Source organism: Hyaena hyaena, unplaced genomic scaffold (genome assembly GCF_003009895.1).
Source record: "Hyaena hyaena isolate Hyena2069 unplaced genomic scaffold, ASM300989v1 scaffold_704, whole genome shotgun sequence".
In the NCBI taxonomy this organism is placed as follows: domain Eukaryota; kingdom Metazoa; phylum Chordata; class Mammalia; order Carnivora; family Hyaenidae; genus Hyaena; species Hyaena hyaena.
In genome coordinates this window covers 973,410-998,129 of record NW_024081336.1, presented here as the reverse complement: position 1 = coordinate 998,129, position 24,720 = coordinate 973,410, and the positions used below count along the sequence as shown (strand labels likewise).

The 24,720-nt window shown below is 38.5% G+C and overlaps 1 protein-coding gene across 1 annotated transcript in view; it reads left to right on the top strand.

The window, feature by feature from the left end:
* SLC2A13 (solute carrier family 2 member 13) overlaps positions 1–24,720 on the top strand; it is a gene marked incomplete at its 5' end in the record, with an annotated part of 304,099 nt that overhangs the window by 20,010 nt on the left and 259,369 nt on the right. Inside the window, one exon of the mRNA XM_039217667.1 lies at positions 4,712–4,920. Within this exon, the coding sequence (XP_039073598.1) occupies positions 4,712–4,920 (209 nt within the window). The remainder of the gene's footprint in view (positions 1–4,711; positions 4,921–24,720) is intronic.

Here is a 24,720-nt window from a genome sequence, read left to right as displayed (position 1 = left end):
AATAGAATTTAGTGATTCATTTACAAACAACACCCAGTCCTCATCACGAGTGCCCTCCTTAATATACGTCACCCATTTAACCTACTCCCCCCACTCACCTCCTCTCCAGCAAACCTCAGGTTGTTCTCTTTGTTAAGAGTCTGTTTTATGGTTTGCTATTCTTTTTTTTTTCCCCTCTGTGCTCATCTGTTCTGTTTCTTAAATTTCACATGTTTGAAATCATATGGTTTTTGTCTTTCTCTGACTGACTGATTTCACTTAGCATAATACACTCTTAGCCCCACCCATATCATTGCAAATGACAAGATTTCATTCTTTTTTATTTTTTTTAAATGTTTTATTTATTTCTGAGATGGAGAAAAAGAGAGAGAGAGAGAGAGACCGCATGAGCAGGGAAGGGTCAGAGAGAGAGAGGGAGACATGGAATCCGAAGCAGACTCCAGGCTCTGAGCTAGCCGTCAGCACAGAGCCCGACGCGGGGTGAGTGAGATCATGACCTGAGCTAAAGGTGGCTCCACTGACTGAGCCACCAAGCGCCCCTCGTTCTTTTTTTTTTTATGCCTGAGTAATATTCTGATGCACGTATATATGTGTATATATTTGTATACATACACACACACATATATACACATACATCTTTATCCATTCGTCAGTTGATGGACATTTGGACTCTTGCTATAATTTGGCTATTGTTGATGATGGTGCTGTAGATATTGGGGGGGTGTCCCTTTGAATCAGTATTTTTGTATCCTTTGGGTAAATACCTAGTAGTGTGATTGCTAGGTTGTAGGGTAGTCCTATTTTTAACTTTTTGAGGAACCACTGTACTGTTCCAGAGTGGCCACACCAGTTTGCATTCCCACCAGTGGTGCAAAAGGGTTCCCCTTTCTCCGCATCCTTGCCAACAACTGGTGTTTCCTGTGTTTTAAACTTTAGCCATTCTGACAGGTGTGAGATGGTATCTCATTGTAGTTTTGATTTGTATTTCCCTGATGATGAGTGGTGTTCAGCATCTTTTCATGTGTCTGTTAGCTATCTGGATGTATGTTGTGTTTGGAAGAATGTATCTTCATGTCTTCTGCCCATTTCTTAACTGGGTTGTTTGTTTTGAGGGTGTTGAGTTTGAAAAGTTCTTTATAGACTTTAGATACTAACCTTTTATCAGGTATGTCATTTGCAAATATCTTGGAGTGAGAGGTATTCTTAACACCCACGTGACACTTATATTTCTTTCCCTGCTGTTTGTGGAACTAAAATGAATTTATTTGAAAAGTAATGGACTTATTTCACAAAGATTTACTACTGGAGGCTTCGAGGCTGCTTACTCTACCTTGGATTTACCAGAGCTTAAAAGTTGGAATAGCTTTGAAAACTATATTGAGTCAAGTGACTTCTAATTGATTTATGACTATCAGTGGATATCGTTACTATGTAATCACAGTAGGCCCTCTGAGCTCTACCATCATTAATCAGCCATGAAGCATACCCACGGACTTTGGATGAACAGAAAACTTAAAGCTGTCGTAGATTCATACTAGTTTCCATTTGAAGGAGACCTTGAAGTTTATCTAGATAATAGGAGATTAGTCTGGTGGTCAGAATAATTTTGAAGATACCTTTGATATTGATGTACTCATATTACTATTTTTGTTATTTCCCTGATGGATTTAACCTGATGTATTTATTTGCTATATTTTTTCATGTTAATAATATTTGCTTTTGACTCCCCCCTACCCCCTCCTCGTGATGGGCTTCTCCTTAGTTAATGAAGGTGAACATGAAGCTTGATGGCAAAATGAAATCTTTTTTAATCATTCACAGAGCGAAAATAAATTTGGGGCATTTTTTAAAATGAAAAATGTATCTTTTTAAATAGGTTATCAGGATTTTGTTTTAGCTCCATTTTCTTTCTTTTTTTTAATGAACACTGAATTTTATTTTTTAAATTTTTAAAATTTTTTACAAATAGTTTATTCTCAAGTTGGTTTCCATATAATACCCAGTGCTCATCCCCACAAGTGCCCTCCTCCATGCCCATCTCCCTTCTCACCCCCCCCACCCATCAGGCCTCAGTTTGTTTTCAGCATTCAAGAGTCTCTCATGGTTTGCCTCTCTCCCCCTCCCCAACTATTTTCCCCCTTCTTCTCCCCCACCGTCCCCATTAAGTTCCTCCTAATCCTCATATATGTGCAAACATATGGTATTTGTCCCTCTCTGCCTGACTTATGTCACTCAGCATAACTACCCTCAAGGTCCATCCATGTTGCTACACATGGCCAGATTTCATTCTTTCTCATTGCCAAGTAGTATTCCATCGTATAGATAAACCACATTTTCTTGATCCATTCGTTCGTTGATGGACACTTAGCCTTTTTCCATGTGTTGGCTATTGTTGAGAGTGCTGCTATGAACATTGGGGTACATGTGCTCCTATGTATCAGCACTCCTATATCCCTTGGTTATATTCCTAGCAGTGCTATTGCTGGGTCATAGGGGAGTTCCACCGTTATTTTTTTGAGGAACCTCCACACTGTTTTCCAGAGGGGCTGCACCAGTTTACATTCCCACCAACAGTGTAGGAGGGTGCCCGTTTCTCCACATCCTCACCAGCATCTAGTGTTTCTGTTTGTGACTAATCGTTTTAAATATTTAGGTGCTCCCATACATACCTCAGGATGTAAAGTTCTAAATATATCCGTCAGATCCATCTGGTCCAATGTGTCTTTCAAGTCCATTATTTCTTTAGTGATTTTCTGTCTGGTTGACCTACCCATTGCTGTAAGCAGAGTATTAAAGTCCCCTGCTATTAGCACATTCTTATCTATAGGCTTGTTTCTGTTTGTGATTAATTGTTTTAGATATTTAGGTGCTCCCATATTCGGTGCGTAGACATTTATGACTGTTAGTTCTTCCTGATGGATGGACCCTGTAATTATTATGTAGTGCCCTTTTTCATCTCTTGTTATTGTCTTTAATTTAAAGTCCAGTTTGTCTGATATAAGTATAGGTACTCCAGCTTTCTTTTGATTTCCAGTAGCATGATATATATTTCTCCATCCCCTTACTTTTAATCTGAAGGTATCTTCCAGTCTAAAATGTGTTTCTTGTAGACAGCAAATAGATGGATTTTGTTTTTTAATCCATTCTGCTACCCTATGTCTTTTGATTGGAGCATTCAGCCTATTTACATTCAGTGTTATTATTGAAATATGTGGGTTTAGAGTCATTGTGTCCTTCGTGGGATTCAAGCTTGTGGTGATGTCTCTGGTATCTTCGTTCCTTGCAGCACTTCCCTCAGAGAGTCCTCCTCACGATTTCTTGTAGGGCTGGGTTAGTGGTGACATATTCTTTCAATTTTTTATTTGGAAAGACTTTTATCTCTCCTATTCTGAATGACAGGCTTGCTGGATAGAGGATTCTTGGCTGCATATTTTTACTGTTCATCACATTGAAGATTTCCTGCCATTCCTTTCTGGCCTGCCAAGTTTCAGTAGATAGGTCTGTCACCACTGTGATTGGTTTCCCTTTGTATGTTAGGGCCCTTTTCTCCCTAGCTGCTTTCAAAATTCTCTCATTGTCCTTATATTTTGCCATTTTTACTATGATATGTCGTGCAGATGATCGATTCAAATTACGTCTGAGGGGAGTCCTCTGTGCCTCTTGTATTTCAACGTTTACTTCCTTCTCCTGGTTGGGGAAGTTCTCTGCTATAATTTGTTACAAGACTCCTTCAGCACCTTTCCCTCTCTCTTCCTCTTCTGGGATTCCTATGATATGGATATTGTTCCGCTTGACTGTATTGCTGAGCTCTCAAACTCTTCTTTCATGTTCCTGGATCAGTTTGTCTCTTTTTTTCTCAGTTTCTTCTTTTTCTATCATGGTGTCTTCTAAATCACTTATTCTCCTCTCTGCCTCTTCAGTCCGTGCATTGGACGCCTCCAGTTCATTATGTATCTCATTTATCGTATTTTTAAATTCATCATACCTATTTTTAAGCTCCATGTTGTTTGTAGCCATGGTTTCTTTGATGTCCTCTATGCTTTTCCAAGTCCAGCGATTAATTTTCTGATTATTGGTCTATAAATTTGTTCAGTTATGCTGCTTATATCTGTTTTTGGCAGTTGTGTAGCTGTCAATTCTTCTAGGGATTTCTTTGGAGGAGAGCTCTTTTGCTTCGTCATTTTGGTTAGCTTTCTATCTCTTGTTAGTTTTAAAGACCTGTTCTGCTTTCTGCACCTGTGAGTGCTGCTGTACCCAAGAAGACTCTTTGACTGTCCAGGGCCTATCCTTTCAGAAAGTGTTCTTTGATTGGTATCTCTTGGTCTCTCTTGTTGGTTTTAGCTCCATTTTCAATGGTACAATACACAGTCATATATTAGAAAGGGATAGTGATCATGGTGCTTTTCATGATGCATTTAGTCACAATGCATATACATAATTATTGTGACTTTTGTCCATTTTTTAATTGTAATTTGTGTGAGAGAGAAGAATCAGATTTTTTGCATTTTTCAGGTTCTCACTACAGCATAAAAATATCCTTTTTTTTTTTTTTCTGGTCATACACACACATACACACACACACACACACACACACACACAAATCATTGTAATTTAATATTCGATCCTGTTCCCAATGTGGTGAACACCTTTTTTTCATACTCAGTCCCAGTAAGTCCAGATTTTGCAGTAACATGTGGATTTCTCATTGCAGGTACATGTTGGGGCTTGCAGCAATTCCAGCAGCTATACAGTTTTTGGGCTTTCTCTTTTTACCTGAAAGCCCTCGATGGCTGATTCAGAAAGGACAGACTCAGAAGGCCCGTAGAATTTTATCTCAGATGCGTGGTAACCAGACCATTGATGAGGAATATGATAGCATCAAAAACAACATTGAAGAAGAGGAAAAAGAAGTTGGCTCAGGTATGTAGATTTTGTACTTACACACATCTTAAAACTGCATAGTAGTTTTATCTAGAAACTATATTCTTTTGCTATTATTTAATATCTCTAAATGATATAGTGGTTTTACATGTATGACCACATCAAAATAAATATATTTTAATTTAAAAGTATATAATAGTGTTGTAAAAGATAGAAAAACATCCCCATACTATCACTCTCCTCTAATAATTAGTGTTTTTATTTTTGTATAGTCTCTTTTATCTTTCAAACTTGGATATACTTGAAATGGTTGTCGTCATTGTGTGTGGAGGGTTAATTTTTGAGCTAGACGTATATTTTATTTATAAGTGTATATATAAACATATGTGCATATTGATTTTTTCATATTAACTAAAAAGACACAGTGTGAACTGTTGTCAAAATCATTTTAGTCAAACTAAATACCTTGTTTATGTGTGTCACATTAATTTCCATATTAGTTTTTTTAAGTTTATGTATTTTGAGAGAGAGAGAGAGAGAGAGAGAGAGAGAGAGAGAGAGAGAGAGAATCTCTAGCAGGCCCCATGCTGTCAGTGCAGAGCCTGATGGGAGTCTCAGTCCCACAACCTGGGATCATGACCTGAGTGGAAATCAAGAGTTGGACGCTTAATTGACTGAGCTACCTAGACTCCATATTAGTTTTCATAAAGAATAAGAATAGCTTCAGATCCTAGTTGTGGAATCATTTTGTGTTCGCTGTTTTCATTAAAATGTTTAATTTTCTAATCAAAATTTCACCATGTTGGAAAACGGAAAAAAAAAGTTTTTAGTCAATTTATGTTGATGAATTTCATTTCAGAGAAGAAATCATGTAGGGTTTTGCAAAATTCTCAGGCAGGAGGGATCCCTGGGTGGTTCAGTCAGTAAAGCATCCCAGCTTCAGCTCCCGTCATGATTTCACAGTTCATGAGTTCTAGCCCTGCATTGGGCTCTGTGCTGACAGCTTAGAATGGGGAGCCTGCTCAGATTCTGTCTCCCTCTTTCTTTGGCCCTCCCCCATTCATGGTCTGTCTCTTTCTCTCAAAAATAAATAAAAACATTAAAAATTTAAAAAAATTTCTCAGGCAGGATCTCTAATCTTGAAAGTTTGATTTGGATAAGTGATTTGCAGGGTGTACATGATGGGGAAAGGTAGACATTTTATAAACAATTTCTCAAAAGTAACCATTACCCTGGTAGATCTGCATTTCCCAAAATTGTCTCATTTTCTCTCGACCTTCCTTTTGCCCCTGTGTTAATTGGTAACCCAAGTGGAGATGCTGACTTGTGTTACTCAAATTATTTTTCATACTTGAGAAAATGCAGACGTCCACACTACTATATTGATAAATGTCACACAAGTCTTGGTAAAGCTGAAAGTCGTGCTTTCCTGAAACAATAGAATAAACACTGTGCAGAAGCTCGTCACTGTGTTAGCCACACTTGATTTACTCACTGTTATATATACGTAATAAATACAGCCATGTGATGCTGCTGCCTGCTCAGGTCAAAGCCCCAGTGACCTGTGAGCTGATTCCAAGTGAAAGCCATTTTTAACAAACTAAGTTTCTGAGCATGTACCGTGTGTTTGGCACTGTCAGCATCTCCCAGAGTCAGATATTAGTGCAAGTATTAAAGAGAACTTGGCTTTAACAAAACAATTCACTTTTAATGAGTTGAATATTGTGTTAATTTTTAAAATACTATTTCAAATGTCCATTTAAATTACAAATACCTTCATTTATGCTCCTCTCTGAATTTCCCTCAGCTGTGGGTTAAATGAAGTAGGAGCTTGTTTTTGTTGTAATCAGTATGCTTGAAGCTCAGGTACTAATGTGTGTGTGGAATAACTTTTTAGGGTATTAGGTTATTTTAAATACCATTTAGAACTTAAGTTTTTATCATGTAAAGGACACGACAACAATTTAATTGAAAAATCCTTCCTAATTAGGGGTCAGGATACCACTGGCTACTACAGAGCATTGACCATGTAGCTTCATTTTGACTACTAAAAATTTTGTCTGACTGGTACGGCCACGCAGCTGTGACAGTGCAGACTATTTGAGTTTCATGACTATTTGAAATACATAACTGGGGCGCCTAGGTGGCTCAGTCATTTGAACATCTGACTTCAACTCAGGGCATGATCTCACTGTTTCCGAGTTTGAGCCCTGCATCGGGCTCTGTGCTGACAGCTCAAAGCCTGGAGCTTGTTTTGGATTCTGTGTCTCCCTCTCTGTCTGTCTCTCTGCCCCTCCCCCACTCATGTGCTTGCGGGCCGCACACACGAGTTCTCTCTGTCTGTGGCTCTCAAAAACAAACATTAAACATTTTTTTGAGATGTATAACTAAGTTTTTTGTTTTAAGAAACTTGAGAAAACGTAAAGATATTGCAGTTATCTGCATGTGATTTAATTTTTGTGAGAAGTCGTTGGGAGCTTAAATAGGGCACTTTCTCTTGGGTAAAGATAAAATATTAAGCCATTTACCTATTTCCCAATGTTGCTTTATATGCATACTTGGCACAGTTTTTTAAAAAAATACTGTTATCTACTGAATTCTAATAACATTTATCCCATGCTTGGGTAAATATTCTAAACTTTGTAACTAATAGGATTAATAATTTATCCATTTCTAGATTTATACTATTTGAATAATGTCATCTTCATTTAAAATTAATCTCATGTTCTTTTTTAAAGTACAGAATTAAGAGCTTTATGGCAAAGTTCACAGGAGAGATTTGCCAGTCTTAAATAGCACTGGTAATTTTTGGGCCTCGTTTTCATGATTGAGGAATTTGACCAGAGTAAAACCTGTTCTGCACAAGTGTGAATTTTATTTCAGCATTGTCATGTCCAGGAGCAAGACTCTGTCAGTGCATTTGGAAAATAGAGACCAGTGCTAGGTCTTGTGTTAACAAACTGACAAGGTCCTGGCCCTAGGTCACCTTTCATTCGCAAATGATAAGCTAGGGGAACAAATACACATGAAGAAACAGCTAACTTCAAAATAATAAAAATGTCCTGGTCCAGAGAAGACAAGTCAGCCATTGCATTGCAGAGTTAGAGAGTGGCCTGGGTTTATCTGTGTGTGGATCCTGACAAGATAAGTTTTGAGTCCCCACTTCAAGCTTGGGGATTCCGGGCAGTGGAGGGAAGAACTATGGCCTAGCCATGGCAGAATACTCTGGTATTTTGGGAGGTTAGAAAGAAGTTGTGCGTGAACCCTCTTATTTTTAAGGAGGAGGGTTTCATTTTCAGACATAGTGGCTTAGTTATGTGTTCCCTGTCTGTGAACTTACTGAATGAGCTTCCCGATTGCCGAACAGCCCTCCTGTCCTCTGGGAGTCCAGTGGATTTGTGACTTGCTACTGTTATGGCACTTGCTTATGTGAACCTTCTATTTTCTTAGGTGTTTTTTTTTTCCCTTGGTCACTGGAGTTTAAATTTGATTTCTTTGAGGAAAATAGGCATAGCTACTGAAGTCTGTATTAGTTAAATTAATTTAATTTTTGGATGTGTGAGGTATCCGTGCATATGGGATTCACTTCTGGTTTCAGACCCACGTTGTGACCTTCAGTGAATATGGTGGCTCCTCTGGCCGTGTCAGCGGCAAAGGCGAGGTTCACAGGCCATACTATGGGACTGGATGGGTTTGTCATGACATTCCGTCTCTTCCACACATGGCACGAAGGTCAACCCCCTTAGCATGTGATTTCTCCACGATAGTGGGCAAAAGAAAAAAAGAAGGAGCAGTTGATGGGAAAATAAACAAATAATTGTTTTTTTATGTATAATTCAACACTGTTTATATGTCCTGAAGGACTCATAATGTGAGCCTGGAAGTAACAGCTTGGTTTGGAAAGCTCCTGTGTGTGGGAGATAGGGAGGTGAACAATTTGTTCTGGCTCTACCTTCTCTTGGTCATCCTAAAAAGATTTTCTGGGAGTTGCGAACCTCGCTTTGTTTTTTTGGTCTGTGAGAAAAGAGAGCCAGATTATAGTTTCACTTTTTAGAGTTTTAAAAATCTGTGAGATATGCCTCACAGATAAATACTTAAATACCATGCAGCAGCCTTTCATTGAAAAATATTTATTGAGTGACACTCAGTAGAGTTGGGGATGTGACAGTAAGACAGACAAGGTTCTAATCCATTCTGCTGGGAAGAAGCACACAAATGATAAAGAGTAAATAGTTACTGGATAACTACAGATTGTGATAATGGCTTTGAAGGAAACAAACAGGATAATAACATTTATAGAGGGACTGAAGGGGGGGATGCTTAGGAAAGGCTTCTCTGAAGAGGTGAATGTAAAGCCTGAGAAAGAATAGTAGTGTAGAGAACTGAAGGGAAGAGTGTTCCAGGAAGAGGGAACAGCAAGTGCAAAATTATATGTATCACTAAGAGGACCAGATTAATAATTTTCTTGGAAGTTTTGACACTAGTTATGAAGTGTATGAATGCCCGATTTTTAAAACACTGCAGTAAGAACTAACTGTTCATCTTTATGCTTAGGTTTATTTATGCCTAAGCTTTGAATTAGTAGGGACACAATTATTACTTTTAGAATAGCCCAAAATTTACTTGAATTTTTATGCTTCATCCTAGAAATTAACAGAAGATAGTCTGTGCTCTGTTTCATTACATAACTGTTTACTTAACTTTAAAAGTGTTTTTTTGAAATATCTAGAGTGTTTATTCATTGGCTTTATGTGTTCTGTCACTCTGTCATGTACATTCCTTGGAATAGGCATCCTGCAGTTTGACAGAATGAACTTAAAGCATTTGGAGCTCCTCTCTTGGGCAAATCCATTAGGCGGGATAGGAAGAGTTGGAGCTGCCTATAATATTGGAAGCAAGTGGTCATCTCTTAATTTGCTGACCATATGGAAGAGCAGAGAGTCTTTGTCAGGAGTTTTAGTTTCTTTTTTTTTTTTTTTTTTTTTAAATGTTTTTTATTTATTTCTAGGAGAGAGAGAGACAGCGTGAGCAGGGGAGGGTCAGAGAGAGAGGGAGTCACAGACAGAAACAGGCTCCAGGCTCTGAGCTGGCAGTCAGCACAGAGCCCGACGCGGGGCTCGAACCCACGAACCGCGAGATCATGACCCGAGCGAAAGTCGGACGCTTAACCAACTACGCCACCCGGGCGCCCCAGGAGTTTTAGTTTCTAACAATCATTGTCTCATAACAAAAAAAGTAAAATTAGTCAACAAAAGAGATAGGACCATTCTAAAGGCAGTCTTAGGAAAGAATCTAGAAATGAATGTTGTGTATTCGTTTGCTTTCTACCACCTTGTTTGATAGCACTCTCTAATGACTTCTTCATTTTTTTAATTGATACATAGTTGACATATAACTCCATATAACTCGTATAATCCTAGTTAACCTATGAGTTTCAGGTGTATGACATAATTCAGTATGTGTATATATTGCAAAATGATTGCCACAGTTAAGTCTCATTAACAGGTATCACCACATGTGGTTAAAAAAATATTTTTTCCTGGTGTCTTTGGTTTCTTATCGTGCAGCAGGGAACAAGAAATAGATTCCTGGGATGGGGTGAAAGGAAAGCAGTGGCTGCTGCCAACGTGCCCAAGCAGAAGCAGCCCCATGGGCAGGGCTTGGGGAAAAAGGCTCATGCTTGCTGCCGTTCCCTGCTCCGCTCCACCATGGGGTAAGACCGGACCCTTGGAAGGAAAATGTAAACAAGGAAAGCTTTCTCTTCCTAGAGAAACGTGCAAATATTGATGTAGAACCAATACAAAACAAACCCAAAAAACAAAACAAAAACAAAACCCCAAAAGGAAGCAGTGTTTTGGGAGAATGGAATTGTCAGGGAAGCTTCAGTGCAACAGCAGATGGAGTAAAAGGAGCAAAGCAAGGGAGAAATGAGTGCACATCCCTGGCAGTGGAGAACAGCCTCCTGCAAATTATTTATAGCATGGGGCTAGTTCAGGGAACTTAATGTATATGGCCTTTTCTTTTTAAAGGAAAATAGTATTTTTGTGCATCCTTTTAAAAATTATATAGGAGTGCCTGGGTGGCTTAGTTGGTTAAGCGTCCGACTTTTGCTTAGGTCATGATCTTGCGGTTCTTGGGTTCGAGCCCCGCATCGGGCTCTGTGCTGACTGCCGGGTCAGAGCCTGGAGCCTATTTCAGAGTCTGTGTCTCCCTCTCTCTCTGACCCTCCCCTGCTCACGCTGTCTCTCTCTCTCTCCTAGAAATAAATAAAAAATATTTTTAAAAAATTAAAAAAATAAAATAAAAATTATATATAAATCCTTTTTACAGCTAATATTACCTAGATCACTGAGATCATAGATGCTTCCAAAATAGACTTATTGAACAGGAGAATATCAGTGAGAATGCTGGTCTTGACCGTTTGGTCACTAAAATCTTCATCTGCATATGTGAGAAGTATCAACCCAGAAACACTACAAATGGTTCAGACAAATTAGATTCAGGCCCAGTGATTGGTGTTACAGGGTGTTCAGGTTACCTGTGCAGTGTGTAATCTTGCAAAAAAAAAAAAAATCCCGCCAACAAGATTTGCATTGTTACATTTTGACAACCGATCACCTCAGTAACTGGGCAGGTACAGTTCTGTTTTTTGCCTGTCAGGCAGTTCGATCTCCAGCCTGAAGGGGAAGAACTGTGTAGGGAGGGGGATTTATTCAAGACCCTACTGTGAGCTCAATTTGAAACCTGTTTTGATTTACATCCAGCTCTTTGGGGGTCGCATCTTTCATATACAGGAAGGGTCAGCTGCATGCCCTCTTTTTTTTCCCCCTACAGTGACTTTGCAATTGGGTCATCAAATCTTATCTTCTCATAAGTCATTTTCTTTTCTTGTGAATTGATATTGCCTGTGGCCATTTCAGCAAAGCATGTTCTGCAGAGAGGTTAGAGAGGGTAGATATTTATCATATTTTGGTAGAAATCCTTCCAAAAGTTTATTTAGAAATCTAATTCCAGCATGACATTGCAGTTAGAATGCTCACTGCAGTCAACATCTGCTGTACTTAGGGGAAAGTAGTCATTTTCCCTGGTATTTCTGGTAGTTTTTGCTTATAGTCTCTTCTTATGGTAGTACAGTGTTGTCTGACCCAAAGTAATATAGGCTTGTTATTTACTGGATGAACTTGAAATAGATATTGACAAACTTTCTCAGCAAGATGGCCCCTACTTTCATGAAATGTAGGCGAAGAAAATGTTTCTGTATCAAATATTCTTAAGGTTGTTGTAAAACTGCTAAAATTGTCCAAATGTGAGGCTAGTTTACATATCTCTTATGGCAAACAGATGAAAACAAAAGGTCAAGTAAAAAGCTGCTTTAAATCTCTGTCCTTGTGTTAACCAGCTGTGAGCTGGACCACTAAAACAGTATGTAATTCTGTTCAGTTTTTACTATAACTTATTATTTGAAGTATGATGACTTATTTAAAAGAAACTCTATCTAATTCAACATTGTTTTTACTGAAGTTTGCCTTCTATTTTCTAAACCCCAGAGGACTTTTAAGATCTTAAGTAAAATTGGAATAGGTTTTAGATATTACATTAAAATGTCATTGACTCACCTTTTACATGGGATAAAGAATAGCACAGAGCCTACTCGTGGGAGAAGGAAATGTTTTTCAGATAACCTGTAGGCTTTCAAGCCATTTTCCTTGATTTATATTGAAAATCCAGATTGTCTCATAAGTTGGTAGGTAATACTTGAAGCTCATCTTCCTGCTAAGAATTATTTAAATCCATATTTCATTGAAAAGAAAACCCATGCTGAAGGAGTTTTGACTGCCTCGGAGTTTTCTTTTGATTCCCAACACGTTGTGAAATCATCTTGTTTCCTTGTACATTTTTAAAAGTTTATTTATCAATTTTGAGAGAGCGAGAGAGAGCACATGAGCTGGGGAGGGACAGAGAGAGAATCCCAAACAGGCTCTACCCTGTCAGGGAGCCTGACATGAAGCTGGAACTCACGAGACACGAGATCGTGACCTGAGCCAAAACCAAGAGTTGTACACTTAACTGACTAAGCAATCCAGGTGCCCCTCATCCTGTTTTTTAATGCTCTGTATTTAATACAGTGAAACAGGAGGAAAATACCGAACTAAACAGACATTTCAAAAAGAATGTAGGTCCTTAGTTGCTGCTTCAGGACGATTCATTTCCACCTAAACAGTGCACCCACCATTCAGCACAGGTGGTAGTCTGCTTTGCGGATAAAACCATAGTCTGGAGGGGTTTTTTCCCTTGAGATAAGACAAATTGCTGTGCCCTTTAAAGGTTACCTTGTCTTTGGAGAAGGTTAAAGGAAGATCCTGAAGAAAACAGTTTTTCCATCTCTAAATGGAGGGCATATGAGCCACTCTCTAGCATTGGGACTTCTTAGTGGTAACAGGACAGTCCCACTGAGGAGCTCTAGAATCAGAATATTCATAGCCATGGCATGTGCTATTTGAAGAAACTTGCCTGTTTACAAATGTCAGGAGAGATTTTCTAGAATTTTTTCTCAAAAATCAAAGGAATTACTCTTGTTTTTTTCCAGATATTTTAAAATCACTTTATATTTGGGAGATAGAGTGGTCAAATAACATCATTTTTCTCCTCCTTTTCCTCTCTACCATAGGTACTCTAAATCCTCTGCTCTAACCATTGAGCACTGTTTGTAACCAGTGCCTTGCTAACACTACCAAAGATGTACATTTCAGTTAACTTCTCAGCATCTGCATTACTTGAAATATAGTAGCCTTCAGTAAGGAGATGTATACTTGGCAGGATAGATTGAGGAGAAAATAACTAGGTTTGTGAAGCCAGAACAACAGTAAAGTGCTGCTGTCTCACATTTTCAGTATAGTTTTCACTCCTTGAACTCTTTAAGATATTTCCTTGAAAATTACTTCCATTGCACATCTTTTAGAATAAAATAAAGCTTCAAAATAATTTTTTTAAGGGAATGAAATCCAGTAACTGTTCTTTCCTAAGGGGTGGGTGGGCACATAATTTTGAAACCATCTTTCTATAAAAGCAGAGTTCTTTTGTAGGGTTGCCTTAACATTCAATTATATTTGAATAATACTAGTGTAAAAATGCTAGTAACAGTTACTATTTTTTAAAAATGTTTCTTTACATTTGAGAGAGAGAGGGAGGGAGGGGAGGGGTAGAGAAAGCAGGAGACAGAATCTGAAGCAGCCTCCAGGCTCCGATCAGGTAGCACAGAGCCAGACGTGGGACTTGAACTCACAGACTGCAAGGTCATGACCTGAGTGAAAGTTGGGACCTTAACTGACTGAGCCACTCAGGCACCCCTAACAACAATTAGTCTTTACCGAATGAATGCCTGTTTTTGTAAACGTGTGTGTGCACATACATGTATTCTCTCTGTGTTTCTCTGATTGTAAAAACAACCTAAAAATTATACATTATGATCCACATTGTGCTGGGAAAAGGAGAACGGGCAAGGTTGAACAGCTAGGAAATGAAAGAGGCAAGATCTGAGCCCCACTCTGCTGCCTCTCATTGTCTCTCCTCCTCCGACCTGGTCAAGTCTGTATCTCATGCCACCTCCATGCCCTCCAGTTTGGAAGTAGATACTGAAAAAAGACCTAGGGTTGTGGTCCTTGTTCACAGGGAGATGAGAACCTAACAGATTTCCTTGAGAATGTCCTCCGTTTGTAAAAGGAAAGAGTATGAAATAACTACAAAATAGAAACAAGACAGTAAACCTTCAAAGTCAGTTGACTAATTGAGTTCAGTTGATTCCACCTTGAGAGTGTATTTCCGGTTTCCTCTTTCCCACTCTTGCTGTCATTGGCCTGGGTTAGGTGCCTGGTGTTCACCCCCTCTGCCTGGGTAACAGTGTCTTCCATGTTGTCCTTCATTCTGCCATCTTCCCTCTCCATCTGTGTTCCCTATGGCCTCCAGAGTTACCATCCTAACCCACAGACAGGATCAGTCTCTCTCCTTCTCAGAAACAAGTTCCTTAACTTGTTAGCAGTTCCTTTAGAAGAATCTGGTATAAATTGATCTTTCCAGTTCATTTTGCTAGAGCCAAAATTCTATCATCATTCCAAGAAAGAAGAGAAGAGGCACCCCAACTGACTGCATGCCTTCTGACCCTCAGGGTGGCGGGGTGGGGAGTGGGTGGGGGTCATGGGCTAAGGCTGAGGAGGTATGGTAGAGTCAGTAGTTGCTGAACTTGACTGCTGAGTCCAAACAATCTGCAAAGGAAATGTAAAAATCGTCTCACAAAAAGAATGTATTACAGTGAAGAACTAGTAGCATATTTGGAATTTTCTGTGTTAAGAAGTCCTTTTGATGCTCTTCTCCGTTAGCAAATTTAACACAATTCAGTGTTCAGTTTACTTTTATGACCTTTTTTTGAAAAAGACTGAAGTAGAAACGTTTAAATGTTTCTTCCTGTTTAGTCCAGTAGATGCTGGTATTTTATTGTGTGGCACAAGAGTACAAAGTCTACAAAATGTAAAATGATGTTTCATCTGAAAAAACTAATGAGAAAGTAGTAATAAGGGTATTCTGATTTTGTTTTCAATATAATAGATTTGGACCTATATCCCTTTTTAGTAGAAAGGAATTCATTTTGATGCTTGATTCCAAGAGTTGGCACACTTGTTCTGTAAAGGGCCAGATAGTAAGTGCACATACTTGGCTTTGTGGCCACATGGTCACTACTGCGTCTCCTCAGCTCTGCCAGTGTAGCTTGAAAGCAGGGGTAGACAGCATGTAAAGGAATGAATGTGGTTTTGTGCCAACAAAACACAAAAGCTCATTTTTTCGTGCCTATTAGGTTTTATTATTTACAAAAATAGGAAGCTGACTAAATGTGGCCTGTGGGCTAGTTTGCTGATCCCTTCTTTAATTAGTCATTGTGTCTCCTTTATCAGTTTTTTCAGTTTTTACTCTTAGGATTAATTTGGAATACTGTTCATTTTTTTTTTTTTAATGTGCATTGAAGCCTCTTCAACCTAGTATTCACTAGTGGGTGCGTCCCCGTTGATTTCTGTGTAGACAGTAACTGATGCAGACCTGTCTGGTGTGTGTGTATAAGTGTGCACGTGGTATGGTGTCACAGAAGAACCTAAAAGGCAGTGCTGTAGAGAAGCCTCTGGATAATTGAAGCAATAAGCTTTTATGAGACCACTGCTCCAAGCATGTGGCTTTCTTAAAGGCTGATCCACAGCCTAACGGGTCCATCAGGACATACGGTGTCACCTTTGATCTAATGGGGCAGGAGAGGCAAGGTTCAGTGGTGAGAGCTGGGTCTCTCTGATGCTGTGACTCACTGCCCTAACATAGAGGTTTGACCCCATTGTTTGTTCACACGTGAACAGAAATTGTTGCCCCCCTCTACTTGGATTACAGTCGAAGCAAGATGATACCCTCCATGGAAGACAAAATGCACTGACAAGTTGGGAGGTGATTTTATTCAGGCTGTTGGAGTAGGTGGAAAGTTCACTAACAAGGACCCTCTCAAAGAAGAGGGAGCACACCTGGCATTTCCTAGCACAGGCAAACAAGCCCCACCCTCCACCCCAGTCAGAACTCCCTTATCTCTGAGCAGTAGGGCAGGTGCCTTCCTTCTCTGTGCTCCCAGCACTTCGGTAATGCATCTCTTTGGCACTCAGCATTTGATTTTCACGCTCCTGTCCCATTAATGACTCAGCGTTCCTTATCTTTGCATCCCCACCACCAGATACAGTCCCTGCTTTGCATCAACAAAGGACTTAACGAAATGTTTCTCCAGCTGCCTTTCTATTCCCGTGGGAGAAGTGGATGGTGAGGTCTAACCTCTGATCCCTGAGATGTAGAGGAGGAAATGGGGTCCTTACAGCATGAGAACCCTTCCTTGTGTGGGACTTGGTTATCCCGAAAGCCCCAGGGGACGCAAGTGGTTGGTGAGGAGATGTTATTCAGTGCAAAATGATTTCTAAACATATCCATCTACCCACTTGCCAAGGGTAAATGGATATGTTTAGAATCTTTGTGTATCAGGAGTTTTTATTTTCTCTTGGTCTCCAACATGTTGGGGCCCGATTTAAACACTTAAATTTTTGAGGTAATGCATTTGTGTGTACAATGAAATTTCAAATATAAAAGTTATAAAACTGGGGTGCCAGGATGGCTCAGTTGGTTAAGTGTCCAACTTTTGATATGGGCTCTGGATCTCACAGTCTTGGAATTGAGCCCTGGTAGGTCTCCATGCTGAGCAGAGCCTGCTTGGGACCCTCTCAGTCTCTCTCCCCTCCATGACTTGTGCATGTGCACATTCTCCCTGTCTCTAAGTAAACTTCAAAAAAAGTTATAAAATGCTATGTGATTTATTATTACTTTAGAATTTTAAAGCAGACCATTGCTAATGTCTAAATCTGGAAAATACCACTTAAGCATGAGTAGATTAGGTTTTTGTGTGTAATTATGGATTTTATAATTATAACTAGATTATCATTCCAAGTGGGCCCGTATTGCCGGTGTGCACACGTCAAATGTGGTAAAAATCTTCTGTAATGAAAGATGAGCCTAATGAAATCCAAACATATTTCCTCAGCCGTGGCCACAGTGGCTTTGGTACTCTTAAAACAAATGGCAGTCTTGTCCAGACAGTAGTCTGAACCAGAATTATGAAATTTGTTGCTTGTTTGTGTTGTTCTCATAAGTTGGTGTGTATTTATATATATCTGCTTTAGGAATTAATTGGAAACTCATTTCTTAAAACTATTCTGTAATAAATGTTTTAATTTTACCTTTTGAAATCCATAGATTATCAGGCTCTGTTCATTTCATAAGAATTACTGAAATACACTGTGCCTCATTCATGTAATAATTCTGCAGGTTTTTCTTTTCTTTCTTTCTTTTTTTTTCCTGTTTATTTATTTTTAAGAGGGAGAGTGAGAGCACGAGTAGGGGAGGGCCAGAGAGCGAGGGAGACAGAGGATCTGAAGCAAGCTCCACGTTGTTAGCACAAGGCCTAAGGCAGGGCTCAAACTCACAAGAACCATGAGATCATGAGCCGAAGTCAGACATTCAACCACCTGAGCCACCCAGGCACCCATGTAGGTTTTTCTATATCATGCTTACTAGTCTTGCTGACCATTCATCCAACTTTTTAGAGTAGTGTTTTTTCTGAAAAGTATTTTTTAGAATACAAGTCTGCTTACCTATACATGTGACATTTCTGGTAGCAAACAGAGAACAATTGAAGTTTGAAAAATAATCATGATTTTAAAAAAATTTAAATTATCAGCAGTTTGTTTGAAATTAATAAAAGAGAATGGTCATTTTTAGGGGCATTTACATTTACTTTGTGCATAGCACTTTCCATGGTGTTATTGTATTTTTGAATTCCACAACCCTTTGAAGTAGTTTGAGAGAGGAGAAAAATGGGGCCCACGAGACAGAGGTTTCCCTGCCTAATACATAGCAAACGTCAGAACTCAGGCTTGTCTTGACTCAGGTGCATATGTTTAATCATTCTTTATCCTCTATTGTTCATTATCCTGTATTTTGATACATTTAAAGATTTTTGCATAAGAAAAATACTAATATTTTATTTCCATGCTTTAAGGTTTTCTTGAAAATGTAGTTTGTTAGAGTTTCATGCACACATACTATATTTGTTTATATAGGAACACATGCTGTTCTATTTCTTTTGCACTTTTTTTTGAACTGTACCATATCACATCATTTTAATAGTTGGAATTGATCAAAATGATGCTCCCTTCTTTGGCTAGTATCAGTCCATTTGTTTATAGTTCCTGCAATGTTAAAATGAGTTCCCAAAGAAAAATGTTCACCTTTTTCTGACTCAGGTCAGAGAAGTTTTATTTTTCTAAAATAAAAGTTGATCAGACTTCATTGATTTGACTATCAGCCATAATAGGGGAGAGGCAGTAAATAACTCAGACTGGAGTTTATAAGGCTAAGATCATACTTTCGTCCACAGGCATTGTTTGGCTACCCATGTGTCAGGCCCTGTGCCTGGTGCTGGAATATAGGGCTTTACAAGGATCATGGCTAACAATTGTTGGGCATTTTATATGCCAAGTATTCTATTAATGTGTCTCACTAGTATAATTCTCAGCAGCAGCAGAGGCTCACACACTTAGGATCCCTATTTCATAAATGGAGACACAGACTCCCAGAAATTAAGTAAGCTGCCCAAGAGCACACAGGTGGTAAGTGGCAGAGCCAGGATTTGGTCAAAGTAAGGGTCTCTTAACCACCATTCTCTACAACCTTGTGACTGAACAAAATTGGCAAGATCCCTGTTCCGGTGGACCTTCTTTCTAGCTCAAAGAGACAGCCACTAACAAAATAAATAAACCAGGCACTGTCAACTGCTGTCAATAAAAATGGAAATTGTTCTGGGGAGGAATGGGAGTGACTAGTCCAGGATGGATGGTGACAGAAACGACTCACAGAGGTTAGTGCAGGCAACAGTGTGCAGTGAAACAGGGAAGTCTGTATTCTTAAAATTGTTATTATATAAAGTGTTCAGTAATGCCAGCTCTTAATTACACTTACATAGCCCTTGAATCAGCGATGATAGTATCATGTGATATATTTTTATTTCTTTTAATGATTCCTTTAAGCAATGAAGAGTATTTAGTCAATAAATCTAAAGGCTTTTAAGAAAGAAAGGTTTGTGCACTACATTTCATTATTGAAAACTTGGTCTGTCCCTTGAAAACTTGAAAGAAGTGAGTTTAGGACATATTTTCCATTTTCCAAAAGGACGTACAGCTTCACAAATAGATTTAATAATAATCGCACCAAATATAGTTTACCAAAAGATACATGCTGTCAAAATTCTTAGTAACTTCTGTAGAAAATATGTGACTCTTTTAAGCTTCGTTTATTTCCTTTGTATTTTAAAGTTTGGAAAATTGAGATAATGACCACACAGTCTGTGGTAAGTGACAAACTTGTATATCCATCGATAGCAGAACTTTTATTACATTCATTAATTTATTCATTTAACAAAAGTTAGGCGCTTACTAAATGCCGGACTCTGTTCTCACTGCTAAGGTTACAACAGTTAGCATAGCACAGACTCTGCCTTCATGGACCTACATTTGGTGAGAGAACACAGACAATGAAGGAATACGTACCATACCAATGAGCGGTAAGTGTGACAGGGAATGTAAAGTGATGGGAAGAGAGTGTTAGGTGCCTGGGGGTGAGGAAGATAAGGAGCGGTCTCTTTGATGAAGTGCCCTCTGACTAGACCTGAGTTGTGCATGTGTGTCCTGTAAAAGGCCCAGGAGGGGGCGCCAGCAGGGAGAAGATCCCTGGGCTGAGACTGTACTTGGTGTGTTCAGGGAAGCTAGTGCTGCTGGCGTGGAGTGAAGGAGGGGAGAATAGAAGGAAATGAGTTTTTTAAGGTGGTTGAGGAGCAGGTCATGGAAATGGTCTATATTATTTAAATCATTATTCACCTTATAAGGTGAATACCCAAAGCCTAGGTAAAGTTCCTAGAGCTCACTAATTATTTGAGGCATTTAATTTTAGGAGGCGGCATTAACCAGGACGATTGGGATTATATTTTGGAAACACAACTCAAAGTAGCCTTAAGTTAAAAAAAGAGGGGTAGAGTAGCCTTATGTGAGTTAGATAAGCTTCCTTCTGGTCTGTATGTATGAATATGTAGGCTTTCGTCTCGGCTCTCCCAATGTGTCCATTAGATATCTTGGTTTGCCTTAAAGTTTACTGCTTCAGAACTCTAATGGCAGTATAGCACTCCTCTCCTGATGTCTCCCACAGGAATTTAGAGAAGGGTCTTCTTGGCCTGTGCTTTAGGTGCCCACCCCTGAACCAATGTGTATGACCAGGGTTTTAGTGGCTGATTAGTCAGACCTGTTCCAAACAACATGGACTGAAAATTGGGAAGGGGTAATTCTCCAAACATGTGCTGGCAGGTAAAAATATGTGCAAGTAGTAGAAGAATAAGAAATAGAATTCTAAATTAAATGGAACTCAGAACTATGGTGCCTTTTGTTTTATTCAGAAGGCAAATTGGTACTGAGCACTGCCTGCCAAGGAAAATAATAAGCTGCCCAGGGACACTGGCCAGAGACCTCATTATTGAGAAGATCTTGGTGTTCATGACTTCCTCTGATAAGAGCAGAAAGGTGCTATTTTCAGAATTAACATCAGAATTAACCTCTCATTGACAAAAAAGAAAGGCAAAGAGTGTAAGCCACATGAAAACAGATGTTCTGATTTGTCTTGCTTTTCATTATTTCTCTAGTAGCATAGCACTACACTTTGAAAGTATTATATTAATATCTACTAAATGAAAAAACCTATAATAAACAGCAAGTAGGGAGCCAAACCAGAGGGTAACCTTCCCAATGGGTTGGAGTGTTCTCTTTCTTTTAAAACTTAATGCAAATCATTGATCCAGCTCATGCACTAATAAGTCATGTTACTTTATAGGACCTAGCCATTTGGGGCTTCAGTTTCTCCAACTATAAATTAAAAAAGAGTGTTTCATGTTGATGGCACGGTGTTGGGATCTTTTTTTTTTCTTTTTAATATCCGTCCATTCCTCTTGTCCTGTCATCTGTCGCATAACATGGAGGTACACACACACACAACGATACTTACCCATGTATATACATTCTCTGTAAATCTACCAGGATAGGCAGTGTGTTCTATACAGCATCATTAGGATGACAGTACTTCCCAATTGGTCTATGAATTCAGTGCAGTCCTCATGAAAATGAGAAATTAACAAGCTGGCCCTAAAGGTCATGTTGAAGCACAAGGGACCAGAGTAGCCAAACAGTCTTGGAAAAGAACAAAGCTGGAGTACTTAACACTTCCTCATGTGAAGAGTTGTCACAAAGCTACAGTAATTAAAAACAGTGTGGTATTGGCATTAGGCTAGACCTGTGTATCAGTGGAATAGAAATGAGAGTCTGGAAATAAACCCACAAATCTATGGTCAGATGATTTTTGACAAGGGTTTCAGGACCATTCAGGGGGGAAAATAGTCTTTTTAAGAAATGGTGCCAGGACAACTGGATAATCTACATACCAAAGAATGAAGTTTGACCCTTGCTTTATACCATATACAATAATTAGCTTAAAAAGAGAATTCAAGACCTTAAAGAGCTAAAACTATAAAACTTTTAGAAGAAAACATTGAGGAAAATCTTACTATAGACATTGGATTTAGCAGTGATTTCTTTGCTGCACAGACAGCATAAGAAAATATAAACTGGGGCTTATCAAAATTTAAAATTGTTGTGTGTCAAAGGACACTATCCAAAAAAATGTAATGGTAACTTACAGAATTAGAGAAAATGTTTGCAAATCATGTATCTTTTAAGGATCTGATATCCAGAATGCACACAGAATGGTTACAGCTAGAAAATAAAAAGACCAAAAAAGTGGGCAGAGGATTTTCATAGACATTTTTCTGGGTACCTGGGTGGTTCTTGGTTGGGTGTCCAGCTTTTGGTTTCAGGGTTTCAGCTCAGATCATGGTCTTGCAGTTTGTGGGTTCAAGCCCTGTGCCAGGTTCTGCACTGACAGCATGGAGCCTGTTTTCCATTCTCTCTCTCTCTCTCTCTCTCTCTGCCCCTCCCCTTCTTGCTCTCTCTCAAAGTAAATAAACTTTAAAACAAATAGACACTTTTTCAAATAAGACCTAGAGATGGCCAGTAAACACATGAAAAGATGCTCAATATCATTAATCATTAGGGAAATGCAAATCAGAACTACAACGATACAACCATTTCACACCACCAGGGTTGGCTAGAATTAAAAAACAAAAACAAACAAAATGTAGATCGTGTTGGTGATGATGTGGAGAAATTGGAACCCTCATAAACTGTTGTAGACTATGGAAAATGGTCCGTTTGCTATGGAAACCAGTTTGGCAGTTCCTCAGAAAGTGAAATACCAAGTTACCATAGGCATGCTCAAGGGAATTAGAGGCCTGTGCTCACAGAACTTGTATACAGGTGTTCATAGCATTATTATTCATAACACCAAAAAAAAATGGAAATAACTCAAACATATGTCAGATGATGAATGGGTAAATTAAACATACCTTATTGATATAAGAGACTATTTTTCAATTATAAAAAGTAATGAAATACTGATATGTGGTACAACATGTATGAACCATGAAAAGATGATTCTAGGTCAGAAGAAACCAGGCACTAAAAAGGCCCCAGATTGTATGATACCATTTAAATTGTCCAGAATAGGCTAATTGATAGGGACAGGTGGTAGATCTTTGGTTGGCTGGGGCTTGAATGGGGAGTGGTAACTCTTGGGTATGGGATTTCTATTTTGGGTTATGAAAATGTTCTGTTATCAGTGGTGATTTTGTACAACCTTGTGAATATACTGAAACCAATGAAAAAGTGTGGACTTTCAGATGGTGAATTTTATGTATGGTATGGTAGGTATCAATAATTTTTAAAAGTATGCATATCTACTGGAGTGGTAACACATTAGGGTCTAAGAGAAAGTAGTCAGACACAGTATTTTATTTAGCCTAATTGTTTTACTGAAAATGTATTTCTCAGCGTTTAAGACCATTTAATTCTATAAAATTAATGTCAGATCTGTAAAAATATTGGGTAGGATAATGGTTTGTTCCTGGTAATGAAGAACCTAACATTTCACTAGTGAGTCAGAAGTACTAATATGTGCACTATTTACAAAATTGCCATCATGCTGATTTGTCTTTGATTTTACATGAACTGTAGGCATCATTATGTTTTTTTATGTGTGCCTATGAGATATATTTACTTTATTCAGTTTACTCAATATTTTATCAAAGAGATGAAATTTTAAAGTTATGAAAGAACAGGTTGAGTTTAACCATTTAATGTCCCGATTAACTTTTTTTTTTTAATGCTTAATCTATGAGTTGTATTGGAAAATGTTTCCTCTCCTGTGTGGGACAAATACAGTTTTTGTTCTAATGTTCTTAAGTACCCAGGTAAGAATAAATTACAAGTATTAAATAGACTTATAAATAATGTGAGAAATATCCCTTTTAATGATTCTCTCAGATGCTTCATTACTTGTTAATTTACACCAGCAACAATACAGACATTTCTGTGTAAGATGTTTACTTGGTAGAGTTTTGGAGTTTTTATCAAGTATTTAATTAGTGTATCTTACAAAATCATTCTTCCCAAACCAGTCATTTGTATCAGATTTTTTATTATTATAATTTCTGAGGACAAAAATGGGCTGGATCTAGTATAGTTTTATAATACTAATTTCACATAGGAAGGTGATAATTCAGGAATATCTTTTGTAAACTGGATGAGTCTAACACTTGATTTTTAAATTATTTAAATGGAGTATTTTAATGGAATTCCTAGGTGGATTTTCTCTCAACTTGATGTTTTGGTGTCTTTATGGAGTTGTAGAATCCTCCCCTTTTACAAAAGGGAGAAACAGTTTCCATGCTTAGGTAAATTTCTGGGAGTTAGAGGTGTCCACAGAAGTTAGCGATTTGTACTTCACACTTGATTGGCATGCTGGACACATTCGTTCTTTGATGACTTTTGCTTATCTCTGGTCAGTCATGCACGTTAATCCATTGTTTGACACATGTTTATGAGGAGTTTACTACTTGCATGTTAAGGTATTAAATGCCATGTAGTATATGCAAAGTTTTAAAAATACAGAGTTTCCAGTCTCTAGGAGCTTTTATAATCTAGACAGAAAAAACCAAACACCCGAAGCAAGGAAACAGGAAATTCCTGTTATATAATGTTTGAGTATAGCTATCTTCTAGGTATATAT